General features: G+C 35.4%; 1 protein-coding gene across 7 annotated transcripts in view; it reads left to right on the top strand.

Annotated features, from left to right (window-relative positions):
- LOC134529777 (GTPase-activating protein CdGAPr) overlaps window positions 1–24,865 on the top strand; it is a 99,165-nt gene that overhangs the window by 32,921 nt on the left and 41,379 nt on the right. For all 7 annotated transcript variants that reach the window (XM_063364208.1, XM_063364211.1, XM_063364213.1 and 4 more), the window contains 8 exons: window positions 5,744–5,968; window positions 10,393–10,617; window positions 13,783–14,122; window positions 15,936–16,038; window positions 17,305–17,538; window positions 20,193–20,440; window positions 20,961–21,280; window positions 24,358–24,620. In XM_063364208.1, coding sequence (XP_063220278.1) covers window positions 5,744–5,968; window positions 10,393–10,617; window positions 13,783–14,122; window positions 15,936–16,038; window positions 17,305–17,538; window positions 20,193–20,440; window positions 20,961–21,280; window positions 24,358–24,620 — 1,958 coding nt within the window. The remainder of the gene's footprint in view (window positions 1–5,743; window positions 5,969–10,392; window positions 10,618–13,782; window positions 14,123–15,935; window positions 16,039–17,304; window positions 17,539–20,192; window positions 20,441–20,960; window positions 21,281–24,357; window positions 24,621–24,865) is intronic.

The raw sequence follows: 24,865 nt of genomic DNA, 5'->3' as shown, positions 1-24,865 counted from the left end.
TCGACTTGACTCTCAACGTTTGCGCCCGGTGTTTTGCCTGCTCCCCGTTGAACGTTTGAATGCCACTGCGCTGCATTTGCTCGTACTCTCGGCCAGTGGAGTAGTCTCCGGAATCTCGCCAATTTCAGATTTGCCCTCAACTGTTTTCCCCTCTAACTTTATACGGTTGCGTTTCCGGACATATGTTCTTAAACAGAAACTGCTTGTTTTGGCATTCCCTGCCACCCGTTAAATTGATGCCCCGCAATTTGCGAACATTACATACACACATACACACTTGGTTTTTTTTTTCAATGTGTGTTGTATTAGACTATTTGGCTGACATTCTTAAACACAATTTCTAGGACAGATGCCTACCATGTTCTACACATGAGTAGTGTATTTCCAAAACCGGCCATCTCCACAAAAAAAAAATGGTTTTGTTCTAGAAAATCAAATTCCATGGTAACCCACAGTGAATAAGGAGCAGTTAATTACAAAAACGGCCATATTCATTTAATAAACCGTCTTGAATGCCACATCATGGAATTGAGTAAACAGTTTTCCTCGATTTCTCGCAAAACTGTACTGAGGGAGATGGCCAGTTTTGGAAATACACGACTCACATGCACTGTTTCGACAGGAAAAGAAATTGGTAAACTTTGTGGGATCAATATGGTTGCGAGGGTTCTCAAAGTAGGGGCCACCATGACCTCCCGTAAAGAACCTCTCAACTGCTAACGTACTTGTGTCTGGTATGGATGGCATTACTGTTGCCGCCACGAATCAGGGGTAAGGTAGACTAATCCCCGGGGGGGTTTATGGTGAAGAAGGGGAGGAAAACCAATTGGCTGCGCACCCCCTCTACCTTTTGTTCCATTCTAAAAACATTAGACTTTGTTTCACCAAATAAGGTTTCCAATACTGGAGTGTGACAGACTTCAAAGCCTGAAGTTGGTTTCAATATTTAAAAAAATAACACTAACATAGAACATGAACAAAATATTTGACGGCCATAATTTCGAACCTCCTCATACACAACTACTAATAGTAAGTTTGTGTGCATGGGAGGTAGGTCATGCACATAGCAGGGAAATAATAATTTATTTCTGTTACGGACGCATGGTGCAAGAGCGAATTATAGCAGAGGAGGTTGCTTTTTGCCGGGAGTTCCCAACTGTTTACATCTATCATTAATCATGATGTCCCGTTCCAGGTCATTATTTTATATTTACGTTTAACACTGTTAAACTTGTAGACTTTTTGAGTGGCCAAACTTCTACAAAATGAAAAAAAAAATTATATATATTTTGTGCATATTTTTTGCATAATTAGCTGGCTAAGTTGAATTTTTAACATTTTTCTGCAGCATGGATAAGGAAAACCAAATGGAATAAATAACTGAAAATTTTTCGGTTTAAAGGCAATACTGATGGTTACTGCGTGATATGGTTTTAATTATTTCAGAAAAATCTATTTTTCATTTTATTTAGCCTTTTAAAATCATAAAAATTCTGAGGATTTTAAAAGTCTTAAGTAAAATAAAAGAAAAATTTCTAAAAAAATAAACCATATTAGATAATAGCCAGTAAAATGGACTTTAAACGTAAAATATTCCAGTTTTATTTTCCTATTTTATTCTCCTTATCCATGCTTCACAAAAATGTTAAAAATTCAACTTTTACACTTATTTATGCAAAAAGTATGCAATATAATAATTTTTTTCAGTTCGTGAAATTTCAGACACTCAAAAAGTCAGTAAGTTTAACCATGTGGAACGTAGATATAAATGACCTAGAACGGGACATAACCCCTTAAGTGGCAAGAAATATTCTAGATATTAGCCTACATTACTTAGGTAATTTCTTTTATGAAAGTAAATCATCTTTATTATCTAGATAAGTGAATCGTAATAAATTTACATAAGTATACGAGAAAAGAACGTTCCTTAAATATGTTTCACTAAAATTTTTGCATAAGCTAACATGGTCTCATATAATTTTTGAGTAGAAAAATAGTGTTTACAAGCTGCTAGTCAGCTGTCATGACTTGCTTAAATTTATGCTTAAGAATTCAGTTGTAGACCAATTTTTGCACATGGGTTGTGCACAGTCGTGTGTATGGCCTTAATATAAATGTCCTTTGAAGATGTCAAAAATAAATCTTTACTTTTACTACTAAGCAGGGTAACTGAGAGAAATGCCTAATGTACAGGTGTAAGCAAATCTCTGTCGATCAGCATAAACATTATTTTAATCTGTTTTGAAGAAAACTAACCATCCAACTTGCATAGTCTTAATTTCCTTTTTGTGATGTTGTCACGGTAGGTCACTTGAACAGACTTTATTTCAGTTGATAGTTGGAAGCCGATTGTGTGCAGGATGACAGGTATCCTGCTGGCATGTTATTGTGTAGGGATGTGATTGGTCCAGCAGGGTGGTTCATCACGCCGTTCATCAAGGGAGGGGGTAGCCAAACACTGGGGAGGTTACTCTTTAAGTTGTTTGGTGACATAAGTACCTACATTTTTTAACTAGTGCGCAATACCATAAAAACTAGTATACTCAGCTATGTTGTGTGCACCATCAGTTCAAGGAAAAATCAACTATAGATGTGAAAGGTTCAATTTATTCTAACAGTTTATTTACCAACACTTTGTTAGTTTTTTTACAATGCACTGCACAGACCAATACTGCTAGTATGTGATTAAGTACAATTATTAATCCCTTCGAACATGTGATACAATGCTTGAGTGTCATACAGTGTTTGCTAACTGATAATAATAAAGGATGCTCTACAACTGCAAATAATTAGTGTCTTATTACTTTTATATTCCAAAATTTATGTATTTTCAAAATTCTATCTTTTCAAACTTACTCAGTTACATGAAACAAATTTGTCTAAACAAATTAGGTGAAAGCGCCATAGTGTTACAAGCAAACCTCAATGACAATAACCCTTATGGTTTCTGGGGTAACAAATATTTCTGCAATATTTAAACTTACAAAATGTTATAGATACATTTGTTTATGCAATATTACATGCTCATTATTCATTTCCCATTTATACCCAAGACAGATGTACAAACCATGTAATAAAGTGTTCCTATATAGTCAATTATGACAATGGGTTAATATTGCACGAAAATACAAGACCCAGAGAGGTTACATAATGCATTTTAAGTGCCATAAAATTTTAATGTACTTATAATTCCTTTATCAGCTATTTGTTTTTATTTATTTATTGAAATTGTGAAATAACAAGGTTAAACCTTTTAATATACTGTTCCTTTAAATTCATCTATGAAAAGACCTTTGTACTGATCAAACTACAGTGAGTACACTTAGTTTACAGCACACATTTTAAGTGTTGCAAAAGGATTAAGTGCTGATAGTTCATTAATCAAATATTAATTGTTTGGTCATGGTACACAATATTACAAATCCAAACCTTCACGTAAACAGGAGGAACAAAACTACGTTGTGTGTATACTCAACCAATTCCGTAATGTACCGCATAGTGGGCTCTTGAAGAAAAGCACTGACTATCCAAATTGACATAATTATAGCCCCTCAAAGGACTAAAGTACCCTGTGCAGGTGAATCAATCCACATGATAAAAGCAGCTACTGAAGTTTAAGATAAAGGCATACAAACTGTGAGGGGTACATATTACACACAGCTAGTTGACTTACAAGCGGAGAAGCCACATAAAAAACGGGTGTACATTTATAATTTATAAACTGTAGTAGTTCAAATCTGCATGGCATCAGTTTCCATACATGAGACTCCCCAGTCTTCTTTCAAGATGGTAGCTATAGCATTAACAAAGGCTAGCACACTGAATCTAAACATTACGATTCCTATTAAATAGTGTCATCAGACACTTAATTATTCTGCCCTGACACTGAGGCTCAAAAGGCCTTTTCTTTTCTATACTTAGGATTAATTTGCAAGGTTCATAATATTTGTTAGCTGATTATAAAAACAATTCAAATTACAAAATTTAACAATAACTTACAACTTGAAGATGTAGTTCAAAGAGATAATATACAAAGAGTACGTACACAAGGTTCTGTAGGCATAAAATACTGTTCTTGAAATCACCCAATGAAAATGCTGAATAGTTCCTTACCATTGGTCATGGTCCCAATGTCCCACAATTTTGTGGTTGAATGGGTTTGGTCACCAAATATTTTAATGTGTTAGTCCTTATGGTTGTAATGCAGTGAATGTTATTATTGTAACTAGTTACGGTATGGTTTTTCTATTACTCAGTATTGCTTTACCTTTAAGCCCAAAGGGTGATGAAATTGAAGAACTTCTGTTGTTTGCTTTTTATCTATTGCTCATTCTAATATCACTGTATTAAGTTTTAAGTTTTTAATGGTGGAATTTACTAGGCTTTTATTGGTTGTTGGAGAAAGTGCAAACAATAATTGCCTAGTGAATGCTGAAATACATTTTAATAAATTTTTTTGGCAGTTTGTGAGATAAGGCATTAATGAAGCCAGACAGGGGTTAAGGTTAAGTTAAAATATTAAATTTAACTAGCTAGTGACTTACTAGTAGTTCATTTTGTTTTGGAAGTAATAAATTGTATTTGAATCAGTTTCACATTAATTTTATGCACATGCTTACATTAATGTGATTTTAATGACTTTTATTAAATCATTGAAACAGACTAATGCTTGTTTTATAGTGGATAAATTCAGCCCATATTTTACTATCAGTAGATTTTATTTTTACCTTCTTGGGCCTTTTTCCTTATGGATAAAAAAAAAAGAATGAAGCTGGAATTAGTTGTAAATATTATGTTAAAATTCTAACCGCTTTAAAGTTCATACAAGAAATTTTTATGTACGTTTATCCTTGTTGAAACACAAAATAATGTAAGCATATACAACTACAAACGAATATTTTGTTTTTAATTATTTATTACATTTTCTTCTTAAAGCAGTATTGTGTGGAAAATTAACCAGACATTTTTTAACTCATCTGTTGAAGTTATTTTTTGTGAGTGATACAGTATAGTGACCTTTTAGTATTATTATTAGCATAAATTGTTAAAAAAAATATATATTTTATTGAAAATTTCAGGTGAAACAGCTTTTCTTAAAATCAGTTTGACATGTATTAACATCAAAAGCCAAAACACTTAGGTGATTTAACTTTAAACACTTACGTGTTTCCACCCACTAACTTTTTTTTCAGGCACATTAACTTTTTACAGTTGGTTTTGAAAACTCACTACCTGTCTCTTAATAAAGAACATGAAACTAATTTTATTTATGTTACAAGCACAAAGAAAACTGTATTATTCATCAAATGTAATGTTGAAAATAAGAACAAATTTGAGATCAGGCTCCAGTTCATCTTGTTTATAATGTAACACACAGGATTGTTTTGTTTATATTTACTTTTTTCATGTATTTGATTAGAATCTGCTGTTATTTAGAGTTTGGTGTTATTTTTTGGGCTTGTTTTCGGTGATTGGTTGTTGATGTGGCCCCGAAAAGGTCTGAGCGTTAAGCTGATTTAGAATAGTGATGCATATCATACAAACAAAATAAAAAAGGAACAGGTGATTTATATAGTTCATACAGTAGATAAGAGAAGGTAGAGGAATAATTTTTGTTTTAACAGCATGAAGAAACTTGCCTGAGAATTTGTTTCTACCATTTTGGAGTGTTTTTTGTGTGAACTAATTTTAATAGCCATTGTATTAAATTAATTTAACTTCAGTTATTAAATTGACATTGTAGGTATGCCTTTATGAAGAGGAACTGAAGCCACTTTCATGTGAAGATTCTGACAATAAGTGGTGGCATGTGGCAGTCACATCATTTGGGAAGACGTGGGTTTTACGTCGATCATACAAAAATTTTCGCATGTTGGATCAACAACTTCATCGATGTATTTATGATCGTAAAGTGTCAGGGCTAGTTGAACTACCATTACAAGAGGACATCCAAGAAAACAGTCAGGAAGTAAGTGTAACTTTGAGAAAAGTAAAGCTCTCATTGGAGTATTATAATTAGTTTTTCCGTTAAATTCATTTTTTTTTATTCTAAATGAATTAAAGTATTCGGTTTGGAATTACTTTATTTATTATTTGGGTTTCAATGCACTTGTATACATGCATGTACATGTTTGTGTGTGTGTGTGTGCGCGCGCATGCTTTTGTAGATGTTATGTGTTTGTGTTTATGTTTTGTATGTGCACATGCATGCATACATATACACACACTCACACTTACAGAGTCATTACTTGCATAAAGTGGCTTCTCCAAGTATAGATTAAAATTATACAGAAATGTTATTTCCTTGAGTCATAGAGTATATCCCAAACCACCAACTGAATTTTGTGTGTTGTATAAGCAGCACACCAAAACACTATGCATATCTATGTTCTTTTTTTCTTTGTTTACAATAAATTAATTCATGAAAAATTATATGGAGCCAATTGGTGCAGTAGTAAGAGAGAGAGCCAGGATTTGAATCTCAGTCCGGCCATGCTGATTTCGGTCTTCCTTGATTGCCTGATGTCATTCCAGGCAACACTGGAGTGGCCAAGGCTGATAGCTTGCCTTGTTCCCTTTAACTGTATCCATCTGTAATTTCCTCGCTGTTGATGGATATTAATACAAATGAATAAATAAATAAATAAAATCAAGAACAGATACCAGAAATGATGCTACTAATTAATGTTGATGTAGACAGCATAAGACTGATGATTTTATTGCTCAATGTTCCTTTGACCCCTAACTATTTTTTTAAACATTGTTTGACTTGTATTTATTGTGCTAACACTAACCATAATGTATGATTTGTTATTGAAGTATTATTTTAATTAAATAGGTCACTTCCCCGGAGCAAAGTTATGCAGTAGACTCCCGATTGTCCGGCTGCAGGTTATCCGGTTTGCAGGTTAACCATGCAGTATTTCACTTCCATAAACTATAAACACAGAAATAATTTTTGACTATTTTTTTTATTTTTGTGATTTATTTATGTGGCAGCATTTAAGCTGTGTTTCAAGACGAAAAATGCTGCCAAAAATAGTATATACATATTTGGTAAGTGTGAACTTCGAAACTTCTGGAGTAAATTATAAACGCATCCCTGTAAGTCGTGCGCATTTGTGTTTCACGGGCCCTTGTGAACTGTGCTCAGGTTGGCGCCGGCACGGTGCTACTGTTCCGTGACTCACGCTTGTGTAGTTTCAAGGCAGCAGTCGCAACGCAGCAGTAATATTTTCTGTTGTAATATTTAGACAGTAATGTCTAATAATAAACGAAAATGAGTGGTACTTGACATTCAACAAAAATTAAAAATATCGACTGGAAAGAGAAATGAAGGAAAAAGTACAAAATTACTGTCCCTCCCTGGTATTGGTAGGGGCAGGCATTTTTCGCGAATAAATCTGAACGTTTATTAGACTGCATAAAGGTACACCCGCACCAGCGGTTTCTTCCTTGTGATTGGCGGCCGTTTGCGAGAGAAGTCGTTGCCTTATTTGACTGAGCCACTCATAACGCGTTTGCTTTCGCACTGAATTTCTCTGATTGGTATTGTTAAACTAAGCATGTACCGGAAAGAAATTCACCCAATCACGAAACACAGACGGTGCTACAGTGTTTTGACTTATAACTAATCTCGGAATCTTCGCGAAATATGCATGGCCCTAGGTATTGGAGAACAAAAAGTACGTGATTTATGAAAGAAGGATGAGCTGTTAAATTTTGCATCCACGTCAGACTCGAGGGGTTGGCAGAAATGCACAAGCATGAAGAAATCCACGTATCAAGATCGGGACAAGGACATGGTAGAATGGTTTAATAAACAACGGGCTCAAGGGATACCTGTGTCTGGCATTAGTTGCAGCACACAAGCTTGAAATTCTGGGTCAGGAAGGGAATTTTGATGCATCTTCGGTATGGCTAACCAGATCCTAAAATAAGTCATGGATTTCGCGAAATTAGTATCTAAGGTAAAAACTTAAGTGGAGATCAAACAGTTGCAGATGCTTTTTCGGGTGTGTTTCAGAAACTCATTGAAAGAGAAAATTAAAATTTATAATGCCAATGAAACTGGGTTTTACTGGAAAAATCTACTGACAAGAACTCTAGCATCTGAAAGTGAACAGAGCATTAGCCCATAAGGCTAGTAAAGGAAGATTGACAATTGTCAGTGCAACCACATTTTTCTTTAAACTTTCCTGTGTCTCTGTCTTCCACATGCATAACAACGACCTTCAGAACATTCTTTTGATGTTCTAGTATCTGGAGCACTCTGCTGGATACCAAAAAGAATGCATCCACAGTGTCGCAATTCAGTGGGTAACTGAGGCAGTGAAGACATATACTGGATCTGAGATTTTATAAGTTCCCATGCTAAACCCTTGAGAAAGCCATTTCTCTTGACGTTTTTTACATTTGCTATGTACACCAAACCCTCACTTAGCACGTCTTCAGATTGCGCGAATTCATTTAGCGCAATGTTAATGTTACTGCCCCAGTCTTAACTAGCACGTCTGTAAATTTCAATTAAAAAAAGTTGGGTATGACACCATGAAGTCTGTTTCAACTCTGTAAACATCAGATGTACCGTGGCATACAGTTAGCCATTAAAGGGGGAAAGAAATGCATGTGCAGGTCTGACTACGCTATCAGCTGTTGTACAAACATCAGCTGTGGCAAGTTAAGTTGCGGCTATGGAGTGCAAAGGACCAAATGTTTTTATGTCCGCGCGTATGCCTCCGTGCCGTACCGTTGTCGCCCAGCTACAGACCGGGCCGTGATGAACTTCAGTCTAGCCAATGGCAGGGAACTCGCACAAAACAAAGCAGTGTCTGCCCATTCGTCTGCTGGTAACTATACGTGCACAAGCATCTGCAGTGGGAATTATAGTGGAATCATGACTTCTAAGTAAAGCATAATGCATCGTGTTCAAGCCTAGAAGTGTTACGGCGTGCAGATTGTCATGAAGGCCACGCTTATGTTGGTCGCACTTTAGTTTCAAGCAAGTCAACTGTGCGCAAAATCATACAAAATAAGTACTCTATCAAACATTTATGCAAGTCTGATGCTGTTGGTTATACTAGCGGGAATATATTTGACTTCGATACCGGAACAGAAATGAAAAGATGATTCTCATGGAAAAGGTTGTCAAACAAATGGTACAATAAAAAAAAGGGGGGGGGGGGGGCTGACAGGATGGGTGTGGACCAAGCGATGATACACAAATAAGCTCTTTAATTTTTGAAAAATGAAAATGTAAATATCTGGCAGTAATATCATTTTCATTGCCACTAAAGGAAGGTTTGGAAAGTTCGCGGAAAGGTACGCGACGGGAGTTGAAGGTTTTGCCCGGGCGGGCAAGTCAACCAGCCAATTGATTATATCTCCCGTTACACGGTGTTGAATTTGTCATACAAAGTATTCAATGGTAAGGCTCATAAAGAAAAATGTGTGACATATTTATCATTGAGTGTTATTCTACGCATTTATATTGCTTGAAGAATATTTCCCTACACAATTTGGAACACATTAAGTAAAATAGCCTTGCTATTTATTGAGACCAGTGCTTCAGAATTCGTGATTTCGGATAACACAAACATTTTTAGGAATGCATTAGTCGTGCTAAGTGAGGGATTGGTGTATAAGTAAAATGTGGTTACTGCAGCAACATTCAATAACACCACCATTGGCCATCTTCGTGTATTCCTTGATGCATCTTATCTTTGTATAAGTTGGTCAAGAACCCCAATCTTGGTTATGTTATAAAAGGTGACCAATTACTTTTTTTTTATGTGTAACATCTTAGCTCTCAGTGTACAGCATTTGGTGGGAGTAATTTTGTGAATGTGACGGAAGTTAATGAACGGAAATGTGCAAAAACCACGGTGCTGCCATCTGTGGCGAATGGCGCGAACCATTTTTAACAAAGACAATAGGAGATGTTATAGTATTAACTGATTAATGAATTTGAACTATATTGGCAGTATTATATTAAAATTACTGGCCAAAAATCAGCTCCAAAGCAGGGGTTTAGTATTTCTTCCAAGTTTTTTTTTATCAGAGCCGTTTCATTTCATTATTTTAAAGAATTATTTGGCCTTAACTCAGATTTACATTTGCTGACTGAGAAGTTACATACTATACTTGCATAACTTTTGTTTAGTCACTTTTTACTGGCTTGCTTGTGCATAATATATGAATTGGATACCAAATAACATTTTGTTTTGGAATGGTCTCGTTTAGAATCATGTTCTGTTTGAAAGTGTTGGTTTCATTCTAATTAATTTTTTTAGTTGAGAGTATTTTACAGTTGTATAGAATTATGTAGTCAGATGCTTAAAATATGTATATATAGTAATAAACCATTGTTTATACTTACGGTTTTCTTTGCAGAATGTGATTCGCAGCTTACTAACAGATTACTTGGCAAAGTTTTCAAACATTGATAGCAGCTTTATCAACTGTGGTCCAGTTTTGAATTGGCTAGAACTAGACAATAGAGGTCGCAGATTACTAGTGCCTGATGGCGACAACTGTGCTATCAACACTCCTGCTGTAGCAGCTGCATACTCCATCAAACGATACATAGCTCAGGCTGGGGACGAAATATCATTTGAGGTAATTGATAATGTAAGATAAGGAAGTAATTATATCTTTGTATTTTCATTTGTGTCTTAATAATTCTATATTGGTTTTATGGACAAGTATTAAATGTGACTGTTTACAATTCGTTAGAATAGTAAAATTTATATATTTGTAATTGTGTAACTAACTGTCTTAAAATATTTTAGAAACTGACTTATACAAACCGTTTGATTTAAATTAAATTTCAGTGCTCAAAGTATTTATTGCCTTAGTAAATTTTTACCACAAAGTTGCACACAGTAAATTAAGTAAAAATAATTATATATTTCGTGTCAGTATTCTAAAATAAACAAAAATAAAAATCTTCATTTTATTTAAAGTTTTGAGGGACATGTTTTTGAGTATCAAATTGTCCAGTGATAGCAGTTAAAATGTGTTTGGCATAATTTTTTTTTTACCAGTGCATTGTTATATTTTTATTATTTCTTAATAAATTAACATTCCAAAATTCATTGTTTTTTTTTTTCAATGTGTGTTTTAAATGAGTTTATAGGTCAAAATCATAGTGGTGGGAAATTTCATTGCCAGTATTATTAATAGTTAAACTTTGTTTTACAATGGGTTTTTCATGTTCAAATGTTGGGTAAAGTCATTTATTAGTTGATAAAAGCACATCACATACCATGACATATTTTTCTATTTATTGCCAAAACTAATGTATAATGTGGTCATTTTGGTACACTTTTTAAAACATAAAAAATAATTCTAGCATTAGTTGAAATGTAACATAATTCCATTAATTTAGTTAAAATGAGTAAGAGCTGTAATCATTAACGAGAAAAATCACTTAATCTATTGAAATGTAATATTAGTGGCACATTTTTGTTGCTCATTTCAATAATACATCAATTTCGTATAGGAAATTTAATTTATTGTTATGATTCCAATTTTAAAATACTTAATTCATTTTTTTAGTATTTGGCTATAGTGGCACATCAATTCAATGTTAAATTAGTCTATAAAATATGTATGTAATGTTTTGTCATTATTAGCATTCATGGAAATGATTCAGATGTTACTGTAATTACTGTGGTCATCACCTGGATCATTGTTTCACAGTATGGGCCGCCCTCGAATTTGGGTCTCGTCATATATTTGTCTTCAGTAGAATTATGAGCAGCACAAGTTAAGTATTTGTGTACTGTTTCTCAGCTGATTGGAACATAAACAGTATGGCACTGTGTCACAGTGCGGCCTTTCTCTATCTGCTGGAGAGGCAGCAGTCACCCACCCCCTTGTTTTTATGTTTTTCTACCCCTCGGCAGCAGTTCCTTGTCCTGTCATAAAACTATCACGCTGAGAAACTTATGCCAGGCTGGAGGTATATCTAATTAGCACTTGAGTACACTGATTCTCCGAGGTGTGCTTTTCACAGACTTAACACAGGAACGTATCCATAAATCAAAGATGGATGCAGCAATATGTGCGCATCTTGCGGAGCGGTGGCTGCAGTGTTTGTCCGAAATGTTGCAGTTACAAGCGTGGGATTAACACAGCCAATTTGAATAATGCATTTAACACTAAAAACGCAAATATGACAGGGAAAGCAGGAGTATCCTCTGATATCTGAGATCAAATAGGCTCTGAATGAATTTGCTGTTCACAAACATTTTAATATCTCGACAAAGTGGAATCCTTTAGCAAACAGCATTCCTTATAGACAGTTCTAGTACCAAACTGTGCAAGGTCAAGTTTGGTTCGTGAATTACTGGAAACTTTGCATTAAGTATAATGAAGTCTCGTGGAATTACTAAGACTGAATCTACAATCACAATTCATAGTAAATGACAGTTTTTAATGTAGGGTAAAAATTAAGAGCCGTACGGAGAGTTTGCAAGAGAACGCCAAGCGGCGCTGTGTAACCAGGTGCGCAAATGGCAATCTTGGCTCTGTGAATGAAAACAGCAAAAAGTACTTAACACAGTCATAGTCAAACAAAATTTGGACAACGGGATAGAAACACGACCTAGAATACAAATTGATTTCTAGTTAAAATTACAGGTTACTCTCTAGATTCTCATGTCAGCCACAACACACAAACACACACGGACGAATGGGCCACGACACCTCGGCAGCGCACTTGTTGTAATGCTAACTCTGATGAAACTTAACCATTAAAAGAACGATAAAGGTGCACCCAGGCACTTAGTATTGATGCGGGGCTGCAACCCACGCATGCCCGAGGAGGAGGGAGATGGAGAAAGACACCAGAGGCGAAGCAGTGAGAACCAAGGCAGAACGATACCGACCTCTTTAGAGCACGGTGTGTTTCACTCGAAACATACCGTGTACGGAGCCACAGTACAGTAATATTATTAACAAACTGTTTTGAAAGCAAACGCTGCTCTGTAATTTAAGTAAATTCATGTTCACAATCATTTCAGCCGTTCAGACTGAAAACAATTAACGAAGTAAATACATTTACAAATAAGATCACAAACAGACCCATATTCAGAAATTTAAATGCACAACAGTTGATCAAAGTCATTTCACTAATGCCTCGGAAAATGTTATCAGTTAAAATGCTTACCCTGGACAGTTAAAGACAGTGCCACTCTGCGCGGCGGCCTCGGGAAACCCGCAGAATCCCCAGGCCGCTGAAAGGGTAATTGACAATGGCCTGAGGCGGGACAGTGCAAGGGAAGCGGGAGGAGGAGAGGGGGTAGCGAGGACCCTTGTAATCCGGCCAGGCACGCGTGGCATGCCTTACGCTAGTGTGCGGCGCGTGACATCAGTGGTCAGCTCCGTGCCTGATGTGCGTCGCTGTCCTGTTTGCATTCGTAACAATACAATTTACTGAGCATTATTATAAGAGAAACATCAGACTTCCTTCTTGAACTGTTTACATTGCTTGACACAGCTTTTATACAAGGTCATATTTGCAGTATTTATTTCTTACAGGTACAGCCACTTATCTATTACAGATGTTGACATATAATGTTCTGGCACAAAGTATATTCTCTTACATACACAGTTTATCTCCTTATCGGCATCTGTTACTAGAATTTGTTCAAATATGTCCAATAGGCAGACTGCTTGCCTCTAAATAATCTAAGTGTGATGAGTGAATAGTTCATGTTTATTTGTACAGTTTTGTATTTGAAACTATGAGTTATTAATTGTACTTACTTCTTCCAGGTAGGTGACATGATTTCAGTCATAGACATGCCGCCTCCTGAAGAGAGTATTTGGTGGCGTGGCAAAAGAGGATTTCAAGTAGGTTTCTTCCCATGTGAATGTGTGGCAGTGATTGGAGACAAAGTGCCACGTAACTTGCACCTTCCTACTTCTTCCAGTGGCATTGAAAAACAGGAACCCAGCAAACCTGTGCTTCGAAAACATGGCAAAATAATTGCGTTCTTCCGATCCTACATCTTGGCAAGACCTTCTCGTAGAAGGTTAAAACAGTTTGGAATCCTTAAAGAAAGAGTGTTTGGCTGTGATTTAGGGGAACACTTGTTAAATTCAGGTCACGAGAGTAAGTTAAATTTTGTGCTATTTAATTTTTCTCAAACTAATTAGTTTGTGTTTTTTATTTTTGTTTTATTTGCAAGTGTTAATAAATGCATAATATTGATTTGTTGTGTATCAGTCATTATGTATTTTAAAGAAGCTTTAATGTTTTATTCACTTTGTTACGTGACAGCTGTTCAAGTCACCTGGATCAGGATAGAGCATGTTTGGCTGATTACAGCCAAGGCAGCATTTTTATTTCATCCCTTGGATTGTTATCTTGTTGATTATGATGTGAATGTATTTTTTATGGGTCTAAGCTGTGATGCTGTTTAAAGTTAATACATTTTTAAAACTCTATGTGGTATAAAGTGTAACCTCTTTCTGCAGATATTTTTATGGAACTTCTACCACCATCATTTTCTTTTTATCTCCTGTGATAACCAGGCATTGTCTGAACTGTTAAGGATTTTTTTGACCCATAGAATAACTCAGAGAGATATTGTGGAATTGTACTACATTCACGTGTGATAATTTACAGTAAAGATAGTAGTAAACATGGGATTTTAAATGTCTATGTTATGCACAAAAGGGGTTAAGATAATGATTCTTCCAAGATTATACTGTTTTTTTTTTAAATATATATATATTGTTTTATCCCTTATGAAGTAGTTGCTCCAGATGTATATATAACAAGTCAATATGGTACATTGAGAGTGGGTTCCAAAACATGAATACCAACTGCGTGTTACATAATCTTGATGCTGCAAAACAGTCAATGTTTTAATATACAACAAGTTTAATATTTGCATTTATGTACCATTGTTGATTTAACAGGAAAATATATTCCATGTTTAACTTAAAACACTTCTGTAATTTGTACAGTTCAATAGGATGGCTTTATAAATTGTCAGTAACATAATTTTAATGGCTCCATTATCCATGAAGAATGGTTTACATGTTTTTGGCTACACACAGTGGCCATACCTTGTAATGAGACCTAGTCCATGTAAAGAATTGTGATTTAAGATAATTGTAAAGGTTTTACTCAGAACTGCTTGTAGAATCCACAAGACCTTCAGAATTTGACTTTTGTGGCTTTTAAAAAAAATGCAAACTGAAAAGTTAATAATTTTACAGGATTACTGATAAAGTGTCTGGCTTTAGTAAATATCAGTTAAAGAATTTCAATGAAAAACATAAAATATGACAGGACACCAGCTTGGATGTACATTTGGCTAATCAATAATCAATAATATATTAGAAATTTATTTTTGATGATATTAAGTTAAGTACACATAGAAAAAAAATATTTAAGTATGGTATAACAACCAGTATCTAAAATAATAGGAACCGGAACCATTTCAAATAACATAAATGAATATAGTAATACATTGCCAAGATCAGTGGTGTGAGTGGGGAGTGTAGGGGTAAATAAAACTGAGTGCACAGTGGATGCCTGTCACCTGACTAATTCATTATCTGTTAAACCTATGGGAGGAAGCCAACTTTTGACAAAAGTTGTTTGTATTTAATTTTGCGTTTATAATTGTGTGGTACTTGGCTGTATCCACAAATTATGTACGATATTTAAATGTGTGCCTATGTAATTGGGACACCTTAGTAATTAAGTAAGCATTGTGTGTGTTACTATGGGAACTGTGTAAGCACACTGTTTCAAAGTAAACATTGCACTGTCAGTGCACAACAGCATTACCACGTGACTATCACTACACGTTACTACATTTTTGGTACTTGTCTCCTCTAGTGTACATGATTCTGAAGTTATTTTTGGTTCCTCCATCATTGATTTGAGGTGTTTCACTTTTTTTTTTCAGTACCAATGGTTTTGAAGTGTTGTGCAGAATTTATTGAGAGCTACGGTATAGTTGATGGAATATATCGTCTGTCTGGTGTGACTTCAAACATTCAAAAATTGAGGTAATTAATCATGTAGCATTATAGATATCATTCCAATTAGCATGCTATTTTCACCAAATTAATTGATTGGAGATAATGTCCACTACAGAAAGTAAATATGAGGGGCAGTTTTCTTGCAGGAAGGTACCAGTATAAGACCCCAAGGGTTGGAATTATTATTTATTTTATTTTTGTGTTTAATGTCTCGTGGACAGCAAGATGATTCGAGACAATAACACATGATCAATACTTTATAATTCTTTCTTTTAGTTCAGGTTGGTACTGTTTGACATTAATTTTTTAACCTGGGTTTCTGATGACTGGGAAAACAGAAGGGATTTGGATGTTCCAGGAAAATTTAGGGAAATAACAGGGATTTTGGGTGAAAATTCTGGGAACTGTCCTGATGCACATTATGTACATCATAAGTTTAAGACATATTAGTTACTGACCAAGAATGTCGACAAAACTAAAAGGTAACTTCCTTTAGTGGTGATTTTCTTATCAGAGTGTGCATGTGTAAGAGTCCGAGGCTTGGAAATGAGTGGTAAAATGTGGTAGGAATACAGTTCCCTGAAATAGTAATTTTGGCTTCTGAGTTGACGCTATTTCCATGAAAATAATTATTGTGGGCTCAGTGTTTTGGCATTCCTTGTTGTAGTCATTTTAAAGGGAAAATACAAATGAAGTATGGTGTTCTGGCACAGTATTTATATAGGGCCATTCACAGCAAGCTGTGATTGGTTCCTTTGGGTGGCCATGATTGGAGTATGATATGGTCAACCAGGATGAGTCTGCTCACCGTTCATACATTTGAGTCATGCCAAGGGTTGGGATCGAACCCCTGACCCTCACCACATGAGCAAGTATTATTGATTACTGCCATTGTTTGTGTTGATTTTTCTCATAGCTAATCAGCATACTATAAGACTGCTTGCACATTATAGCTGTGCATAAAACAACCTGACTCACATTCCATTCAATATACACAGACTGGTGAAAGGGAAGCTCTAGCAAGAATATAGAGCAGTGTGACTTATGATTGTTAACATAAATTCATCTTCTAGATTTAACAAAGTTTATCTTCTGTTTTGACTCTTATATCATATTATATCCAGTATAATATATTAGTGTCTGTTTTTATTTCCTTCACAATATATGTTTCATCATCAATTTACTTTCGTATTTACTGTTCTTAATAATTCCTTAATTTTTTTTTATTTATAGTTTTGTTTGAAGTGAATTTTTGTATTGTCTTTAGTTTTTGATGCTAGTTGTTATTTTTAGAAATGCATTTGATGAAGATCGTGTGCCAGCATTGTATGAGGATGAAGCAATTCGTTTAGACATTCACTCGGTGGCATCACTTCTAAAGATGTACTTCAGGGAACTCCCTAATCCACTATGTACATACCAGTTGTATGATACATTTGTTGCTGCTGTGCAGTCAAGTCAAGATGAAGCATATCGACTTCTTTGCATGAGGGAAGCAGTGCAGAAATTACCACCACCACACTACAGGTATTGTAACCTAATAATTTTAAAGCAAAATTATGTATCATCTCAATGTGATTCTTCCATTTTTTTAAATATCACAAACTATGGCCAGTGATCTTCAGTTTTAGTTTCATGACTTTAACTCATATTCATATGAACTGCATTACAATTTAAAGTATATATATGTACAATGCAATTTTTTTACTACTATTGATAGAAATAACATTTGTACAAATAGTTACTATGAAGTAGAATACAAAAAATGTGTCATAAAACCACAAAAGCAAAGGTCATTTGGGAACTTTTGTTGGGGAGATATTGTACAAAGTGTCATACAACCTGACTCGTAGATTATAAAGTGTTTTACTCTTGCTGTAGGGAGTGCATCTGTTACCCTATGTGAACAGATGAGGTATGTGTTGGTTCATGTTGTCTATAAGAAGACAAAGAGATTCAAACAAAGGCTTTAATTTTCCAAAAAAAAATTCAGAATAAAGCCCTTAACACTTACAAGACATATTAATATAAGGATTGTGCTGCATGCATGCTCAGCAGCATACGAACTCACTTATAATTACTATTCTCAATCAGAGCAATGTAAGGGACAAAAGTTAATTAGTTACAGTTATCACAGGTCAGTACATGGATACACACACTTACACCTTTACATCCAGATGTTGCAAAGAATCAACGCCGATTCAAAAGGAAACAACGTGCGCTCAGGAGCTACGTCCGTTATAGATCAGACTTTCACGACCCTATGTGCCGTGCGGTGTGCCGCAATCAGTTATTATCTTTGCACGATTAAATTTTTAAAAAATTATGGTCATTTTAAGAGTATGTTTTTTCAAGGTTCATATTTTTAAAAAAAAGTTTGATTATTGAATATTATTGTGTGGTCATTTCAACTTTAGCTTTCTGCATGCGGCTTGAGCGCTGCTAGTTGCTCGGAAGTGGCTGGCTGCGTGGCCCACTGTCCCTTATCCCACGCCGCGTCAGCAGCGTTTCAGGTTTTCCCCGCACGCACGGTTGCAGCTTGGCACGCTTGGCAGGACACCGGCTTTGTGTTTCAACACGGCTCTTTGCTGTAGATCCTGTACCAGCGCTGTCTTCCCCTAGCACTCCCTCTGGCCCCTCCTCCTCTGGCGGAGAGCAGCTCTCCCGTCGGTCTGTTGGTCTCCTTCGGTTTCCCTTTCCCCCCTCCTCGCCCTGGGGAATTTCAAGTAGCCTATTGATGTACAGAACGTTCGTAAAGTGATGGGTACAAATGTAATGGGTGGCAGGAAATTCCAAAACAAGCTGTTCTTGTCGAGAAGCATACGTCTGGGAACACAACACTGCAGAGTTATAGGCACGAACTGTAACAGGAAAATTGTATTTTTGCGTGAATCTAGGTGCTTCTCCAGTTGTTCCAGCGGTTACTTATGTTAGTCGATAGTACATGTTTGGTTGGTTTTTTCTCCGCAACATTTGTTTTCCAACATAGGCACTGCATGACCCATTAGTGATTACGACAACCGAAAACAACATATACGAGGAGAAAAATGAAATAATGGAGCCGGCTGCTGTAGCAGAGTGGGAACGAAAGACGTTTACTGACAGATGAGTGTAAAAGGCCTCAATTGGAGTTTTAAGTAGGCACTGGTTGATTAATGTGTTTAAAAGTGTGTAATCTCGAGCGATACTAGCACAACGTGGTGATCACACATGCAAACTGTGCATTCGATATTTCAAATTCAATCCGAGGTCCTAGAAAAATATTCTTAAAAATCTAATTTTTACACACCATGTTGCCTGTACAGCTTGAAGCCGAGATTTTTCAATCTGAGAACCTGTGTGACATCCTCTGAAAAAAAAAGTTCCTCTGTTCCTTGCGGAAATATTGTCTACAAGTCCTCGCAAACACAAACACTCACACACACACACTCACTCAGACAGACAGTTCATCTTTATGCAGCCTCAATCAATTTGAGTTTAATGAATTTTTGACGTGACGTCTAATAAATCGATGAACGCCGGCTGCACGCACGAAAAAGTGCCCTGTTACACACATTGTCCCGTTACGATGTGTCCCGTTACGCTCATTGTACACTTGCGCCGCATCTATCTCTCTTCCACTCGATGGGAACAACCATCGATTTGACTTTTTCGAGGCACATTAAACTTGAAACACTCCCATTTGTTTCCTACTTTTCCTATCATCGTCCTATCCGTAACAGAATAACACAGATTGGAAGAAGTTAAATAGCAAACATGTATAAAAGTTATAGTTAAAATAATCTCTTCGTTAAAGTAATAAACATTTTTGAATTAATGAGTGCATATAAAAGTAAATTTATCAATTAAATTGTAGATTTCATTTCACTCCTTCTTTGTACATATATTGTATCCATACAAAATAGTGATAATTCAATAAAAATGATTCAATTTTATTCATAAAAGTATGCAATCATTTCATCAATGTTTTGTTACGACGTCGCCACGTTAAACTATCGTCCGTAAACCGACTTTACAGACAACCAATTTTTTTTTTTCCTGTTTTTGTATGTTTACAGCCAACTTTTTTTCATCTGATACAGTTGTTTACTCCTTTTGTAGCCTTCTGTTTCCCCTGTGTTTTCCCCTGATGCTGTGTTGTGATGTGTGCTGGACGGAGTGAACGTGAGGCTCGTGCTCAGGACGCTGGAGTACCTGGTGAAGCACTTGGCGCGGGTGGCCGAGAAGGGGCACGCCACCGGGATGACGGCGAGGAACGTGGCCATCGTGTGGGCCCCCAACCTGCTGCGCTGCAAGGAGCTGGAAGTGGGCGGGGTCGCAGCCTTGCAGGGCGTCGGAGTCCAGGCGGTCGTCACCGAGTTCCTCGTCTGCTATTCGGAGCTCATTTTCTGCGACGGACTGTCGTCCACGTTCTTCCCTCGGCAACAGAGTAAGGCATGATCTCTATTCAGGATCAATTTTAATAGCACATAAGTATGTTAAAAATAGGTATTTCCAATTTAAAATGTACGTTCAATTGAGAATTAAATATGAAGGCAGATTTTAAGCTCGAACAGTTTGATTATAAATTTCTGGATTTTAAGATAACATTAAAATATAACATCTAATTAATAAAATGAGTTATAAATTAGTAAATGTTTGAAATGGTTGGTTTATTATTTTCTTTTACAAGTTCAGCCTTGTTGGCTGAAGGATTATTGAAATTAGCAAAATATATTCATAGTATTGAATTTTTTGTAATGTGCCAACAATATATATATGTATACAGTGTATTTAATGGTGTGGAAATAATTTTGTTTTTGTTTTTTTTTTTTTAGTAAGAAAATGATAGTGGATGTCTCTTTACTTTTTAACTTGGCCAACATAGCAAAAATTTTAAAGTTTAATGTTTATTAAAGGTGTTGTGTTAGTAAACTATGACTTACGCAATACCTCTGCCATTGTTACAGTCACACCTAAGCGTATTCGGCCAAAGTCGTTGGCTATTTCAACACCGACAAAATTGTTGTCTCTTGAAGAAGCTCGCACCAGAGCTTTGCTATCCTCTGGAAAAATGGACCAGGAATATATTGAAGTTGGAGGAGGTCCATCAAACCTGCCTGCTAAATATCATACTGTATTAGAGCTTCCGAGTTCAGTGAGAAAGAGAACTAGTTCCAAACGTTCACCCCTTGGCTGGAAATCTCTTTTCACCAAGTCTGTGCGCAAGACTTCAAGAACTTCCGCGCAGAGGAAAGCTTGCACTCCTTCGGATTTGTGTCTCCCGCAGGTATGCTCACCTCTGGATTGTTGATATGTACATAGAATAACTTCTTTTTTTTGTTGGTATTTTTGAACTATCAAAGTGTTGAAATGCTAATTACAATCCATGTTTGGTGTGATCAATAAAATTGAAAATAATTGCTAACCAAATTCACCTGTGTTTGTTCAGCTCATGTAATCTTAGTCTCATCTTTGGTGCAAGTTTAAACTGCATTAGCTGATATCACTAAGGTTTAAGGGCATGGTTCATAGCATGATAGTAACTTCTTAGTGAAAGTTATTGGTATTTGAGCATCTGTTCATTAAGTTGAGAGGTTTTTAACAATTGGCACAGTAAGAACAAACTTTTTGCTACTTTTGTTCGCTTACAAAATTTATTTTACTCATTAAAAAATTAAGAAAAATTGTTCAGCTAGAACATTTTTATGGCTGTAAAACACATACACCAATCCCTCACTGAGCACAACTAATGTGTTCTTAAAAAGGTTTTGAACATTATCATTACATAATCTGTGTGTTATTTTACTTGAAAAATCATGAAAAAGGTTTCCATCCTGTAAGCTTTTTAATGTGGCAAGAATTTATATCAGTAGTGGTGAAATGGTTATTCCCCTTCCCATGATATTGTTTTAAAATTTTTTTAAATTATACATTCTCATATATATGCTTCATTATTTACAATTTCATAATAGTTGGTTAATTTTTATTTCCGCTACAAAAAAATGCAGTTTTATTCACTCCATTGCATAGACCTTAGAATGAGGTGTACCTATGGTGAGGCAGCGTCTCCAAATTAGCTGTGAACTTGATGGGTATGACATGTTCTGTACCACAGCAGAGATTGAGTTGCTTCCTCATTCCTCACATTAGGAATGTTTGTGCTGGCTCACCAAATTACTTTCAAAATTACTGTCTTTCTTCCCTCGACACCTTTTATCTTTTCAAAATGTCAAAAAATACTATAAAAGTATGCAGGCCACACCTTTTTTTACATCTAGACTTTATGTTTTTCTTTGAATAATTTTTAAAATGGTTTTTCAAAGCAAGATTACGTTTTCAGGGCCAAGCAAACTTGCATACATTTTAGAAAATAAGCTGGATAAAATTGCAATTGTTAATATTATTTTCAATGGATGGGCGTAGAAATGAATATTGATTCCAGATAGAATAGGTAGCTAAGAACTTTCAACGTATTAAATTTGAATTAATTCCAAATTTTAAAAAAATTTGCATTTAATTAGATAATTATCAATACGTTTTATGCATTGTCAGGCTCTGTGTATCAAAGCATAGAAACAAAAATCTTGCGATAATTACAATACAGATGAAGAACAAACTTTTATCATACAAATTTAACCTTAAAAAGTTATTTATATTTATTTAATTGACATAATAATTGAAAGCTTGTGGCAATTGGGGAAACTAGTGGAATATAAATATACAATTTTGAAATATTTAAATTCAGCAATACTCAGCCATTTATGTCGTAGCTAATTTCTTACTTGCTAGTTGTAAACGTTCATATAAATTTTTATGTCCGATGCAAACTTTCTGAGAGATGATAATTTAGGCTGTGTGCTTGTTACACATTAACATTATATGTCATTCATGAAATCCAATGATCATATGAGAACCTCAGTATGATCCCATTTTATTAAAAAAAGAATATAAATCAATCAAACCACTAGAAAAAGGGTGTGTATACTTATGTACGTGCGTTAGAAGTTGAATTTTATTTGATTAATATTCACAAAATATTATCTTCAAATATTTTAAAACACCTATCAATATATGGTAACACAATTTTTCCCATAGAAAAAACATTTCACAGCAAAATTGGTGTAGAGTTAATTATTTTCATTTACAAAATAAATCACTTTGTGCTTATATGATTTGTTTTTACTAAAAGTAAAAATTATGGGTATAGGCTTACCTTATATGAAGTAACCAAACCAACAGACTGAACTATGTATTGAAAGTTATGATAGCAATTACTCAAAGACAAAACAATAATATAATTGCATAAATTATAGTGTGTAAATTATAATAATAAATTGTATAAAATAGTAAAAGAAGCTTAACATGGTATCACTCGTACAGTTGATATCAGGTACCACGCACTTTACCACTTTGCTACAGACTTGGCAAATTGTTTTCCTGAAAAATAGGTTTTCAGACTGTAATGGTAATTTTCTCAAGTATTTTTTTAAGTTGCAATTTTTTCTTGTTATGACCATTCAAGTTTACAAAATGTTTTCCAGGATAGTTTCACTATCATAAAGTATTATTTCGCCCACTGATATGCTTGTTATGTTCCTCGATGTTCGTGAAAGTAAATATGTATTAGTTCATGCCGCCACACGTGGGTTCGCCACCTGTACGAAATCCTCTGAAAAGTCAGAATGTGCAGTAATGTGGGCACATACCTATCACTGAGACAACACCAAAACCATTCCAGAAAATTCAGGGACTGGCTGTGGTCTATTGTAGGATTTGGGAGTGATAATTTGCACTGGAAATACATTTAGGTTATAGGTGTAGAATATTCAATGCTCGAACCCTTATTTTTATGTCTTGGAATGAGAAGTGATAAGCATACATTGTGCTCCACATATAATTTCACAAGACTTGGTTTTAAACATAGTTCATGTTACAGAAGTATTTTTGCCCAAATGTTGAGAATGGTGACTTCAGGTAAATAAATCATAATGGTGGAACACTCTGAAAGAAATCTTTAAATTTTTTAGTTCAACGTGGGCTTTTGGCTCTTAACTAATTTTTTCTGATCACTTAACCAAACTGCCAAATGTGTTTCTGACATATTTGTCCATGATGTAGGAAGCTTTTAGTAATTTAAATGTTTTCAATTCTTTTTTAAGAGCCTTAAGTTATGAAAGACTTCAGTGAGTTATTGCGAGCTTGATTGTGTGTGCGTGCGCCCACACACACGCACGGACGTACGTATTACTTTCTAGTAAAGTTACCTTTGACAGACATTAATTTGGGAATTTATTTGATTATGTTGCCACTATATTTGTTCCACGGCATCAGAGTCTACTTAATGATGTCACTGCCCCAATGCAGGTGAAAGCAGTTACAGAAGCTGATCTAGCGCAAGGGCGACGCCAGTTGCGGCCAGTAAAGAGTGCAGAAAGCCTTTCTTCGGGAGCTAACTCGGCTCGAAATTCAACAACGTTGGAGTTAAATTCCTCCGTTCACGAAGACCCTTCGTCATCTCTTCATGAAACTGTGATTGGAAAGACTTGTGGACACAATCGCTCTGTCTCTCATGATTCGTATTTTGACAGTCTGGCAGAAACTCCTGATCATGTCCGTTCTGCACCAAGGTGAATATTTTTTTTTTTATGCTGACATAATTTTAGTTTAAACTAATAAATGTAAAATTATTTAAGTCTACTTTAGAGATGTACTCTCACCATTAAAATTGTTTGTAGTGTTTAGTATTTTCTTTATGTAAAAGTTTTAGTGAATTTTAAAATTTTTTGTGTTAATTGATAATGCAAGTTTAACACCTGTATGTGTTACTTCTATTTGTGTCTCAAATGTCCCAGCAAAGCTATTTTATACTATA

This window comes from Bacillus rossius, chromosome 2 (genome assembly GCF_032445375.1).
Source record: "Bacillus rossius redtenbacheri isolate Brsri chromosome 2, Brsri_v3, whole genome shotgun sequence".
Taxonomy (NCBI): Eukaryota; Metazoa; Arthropoda; class Insecta; order Phasmatodea; family Bacillidae; genus Bacillus; species Bacillus rossius.
Note: the sequence above shows the minus strand (reverse complement) of the source record. Positions and strands in the feature narration are given on the sequence as shown.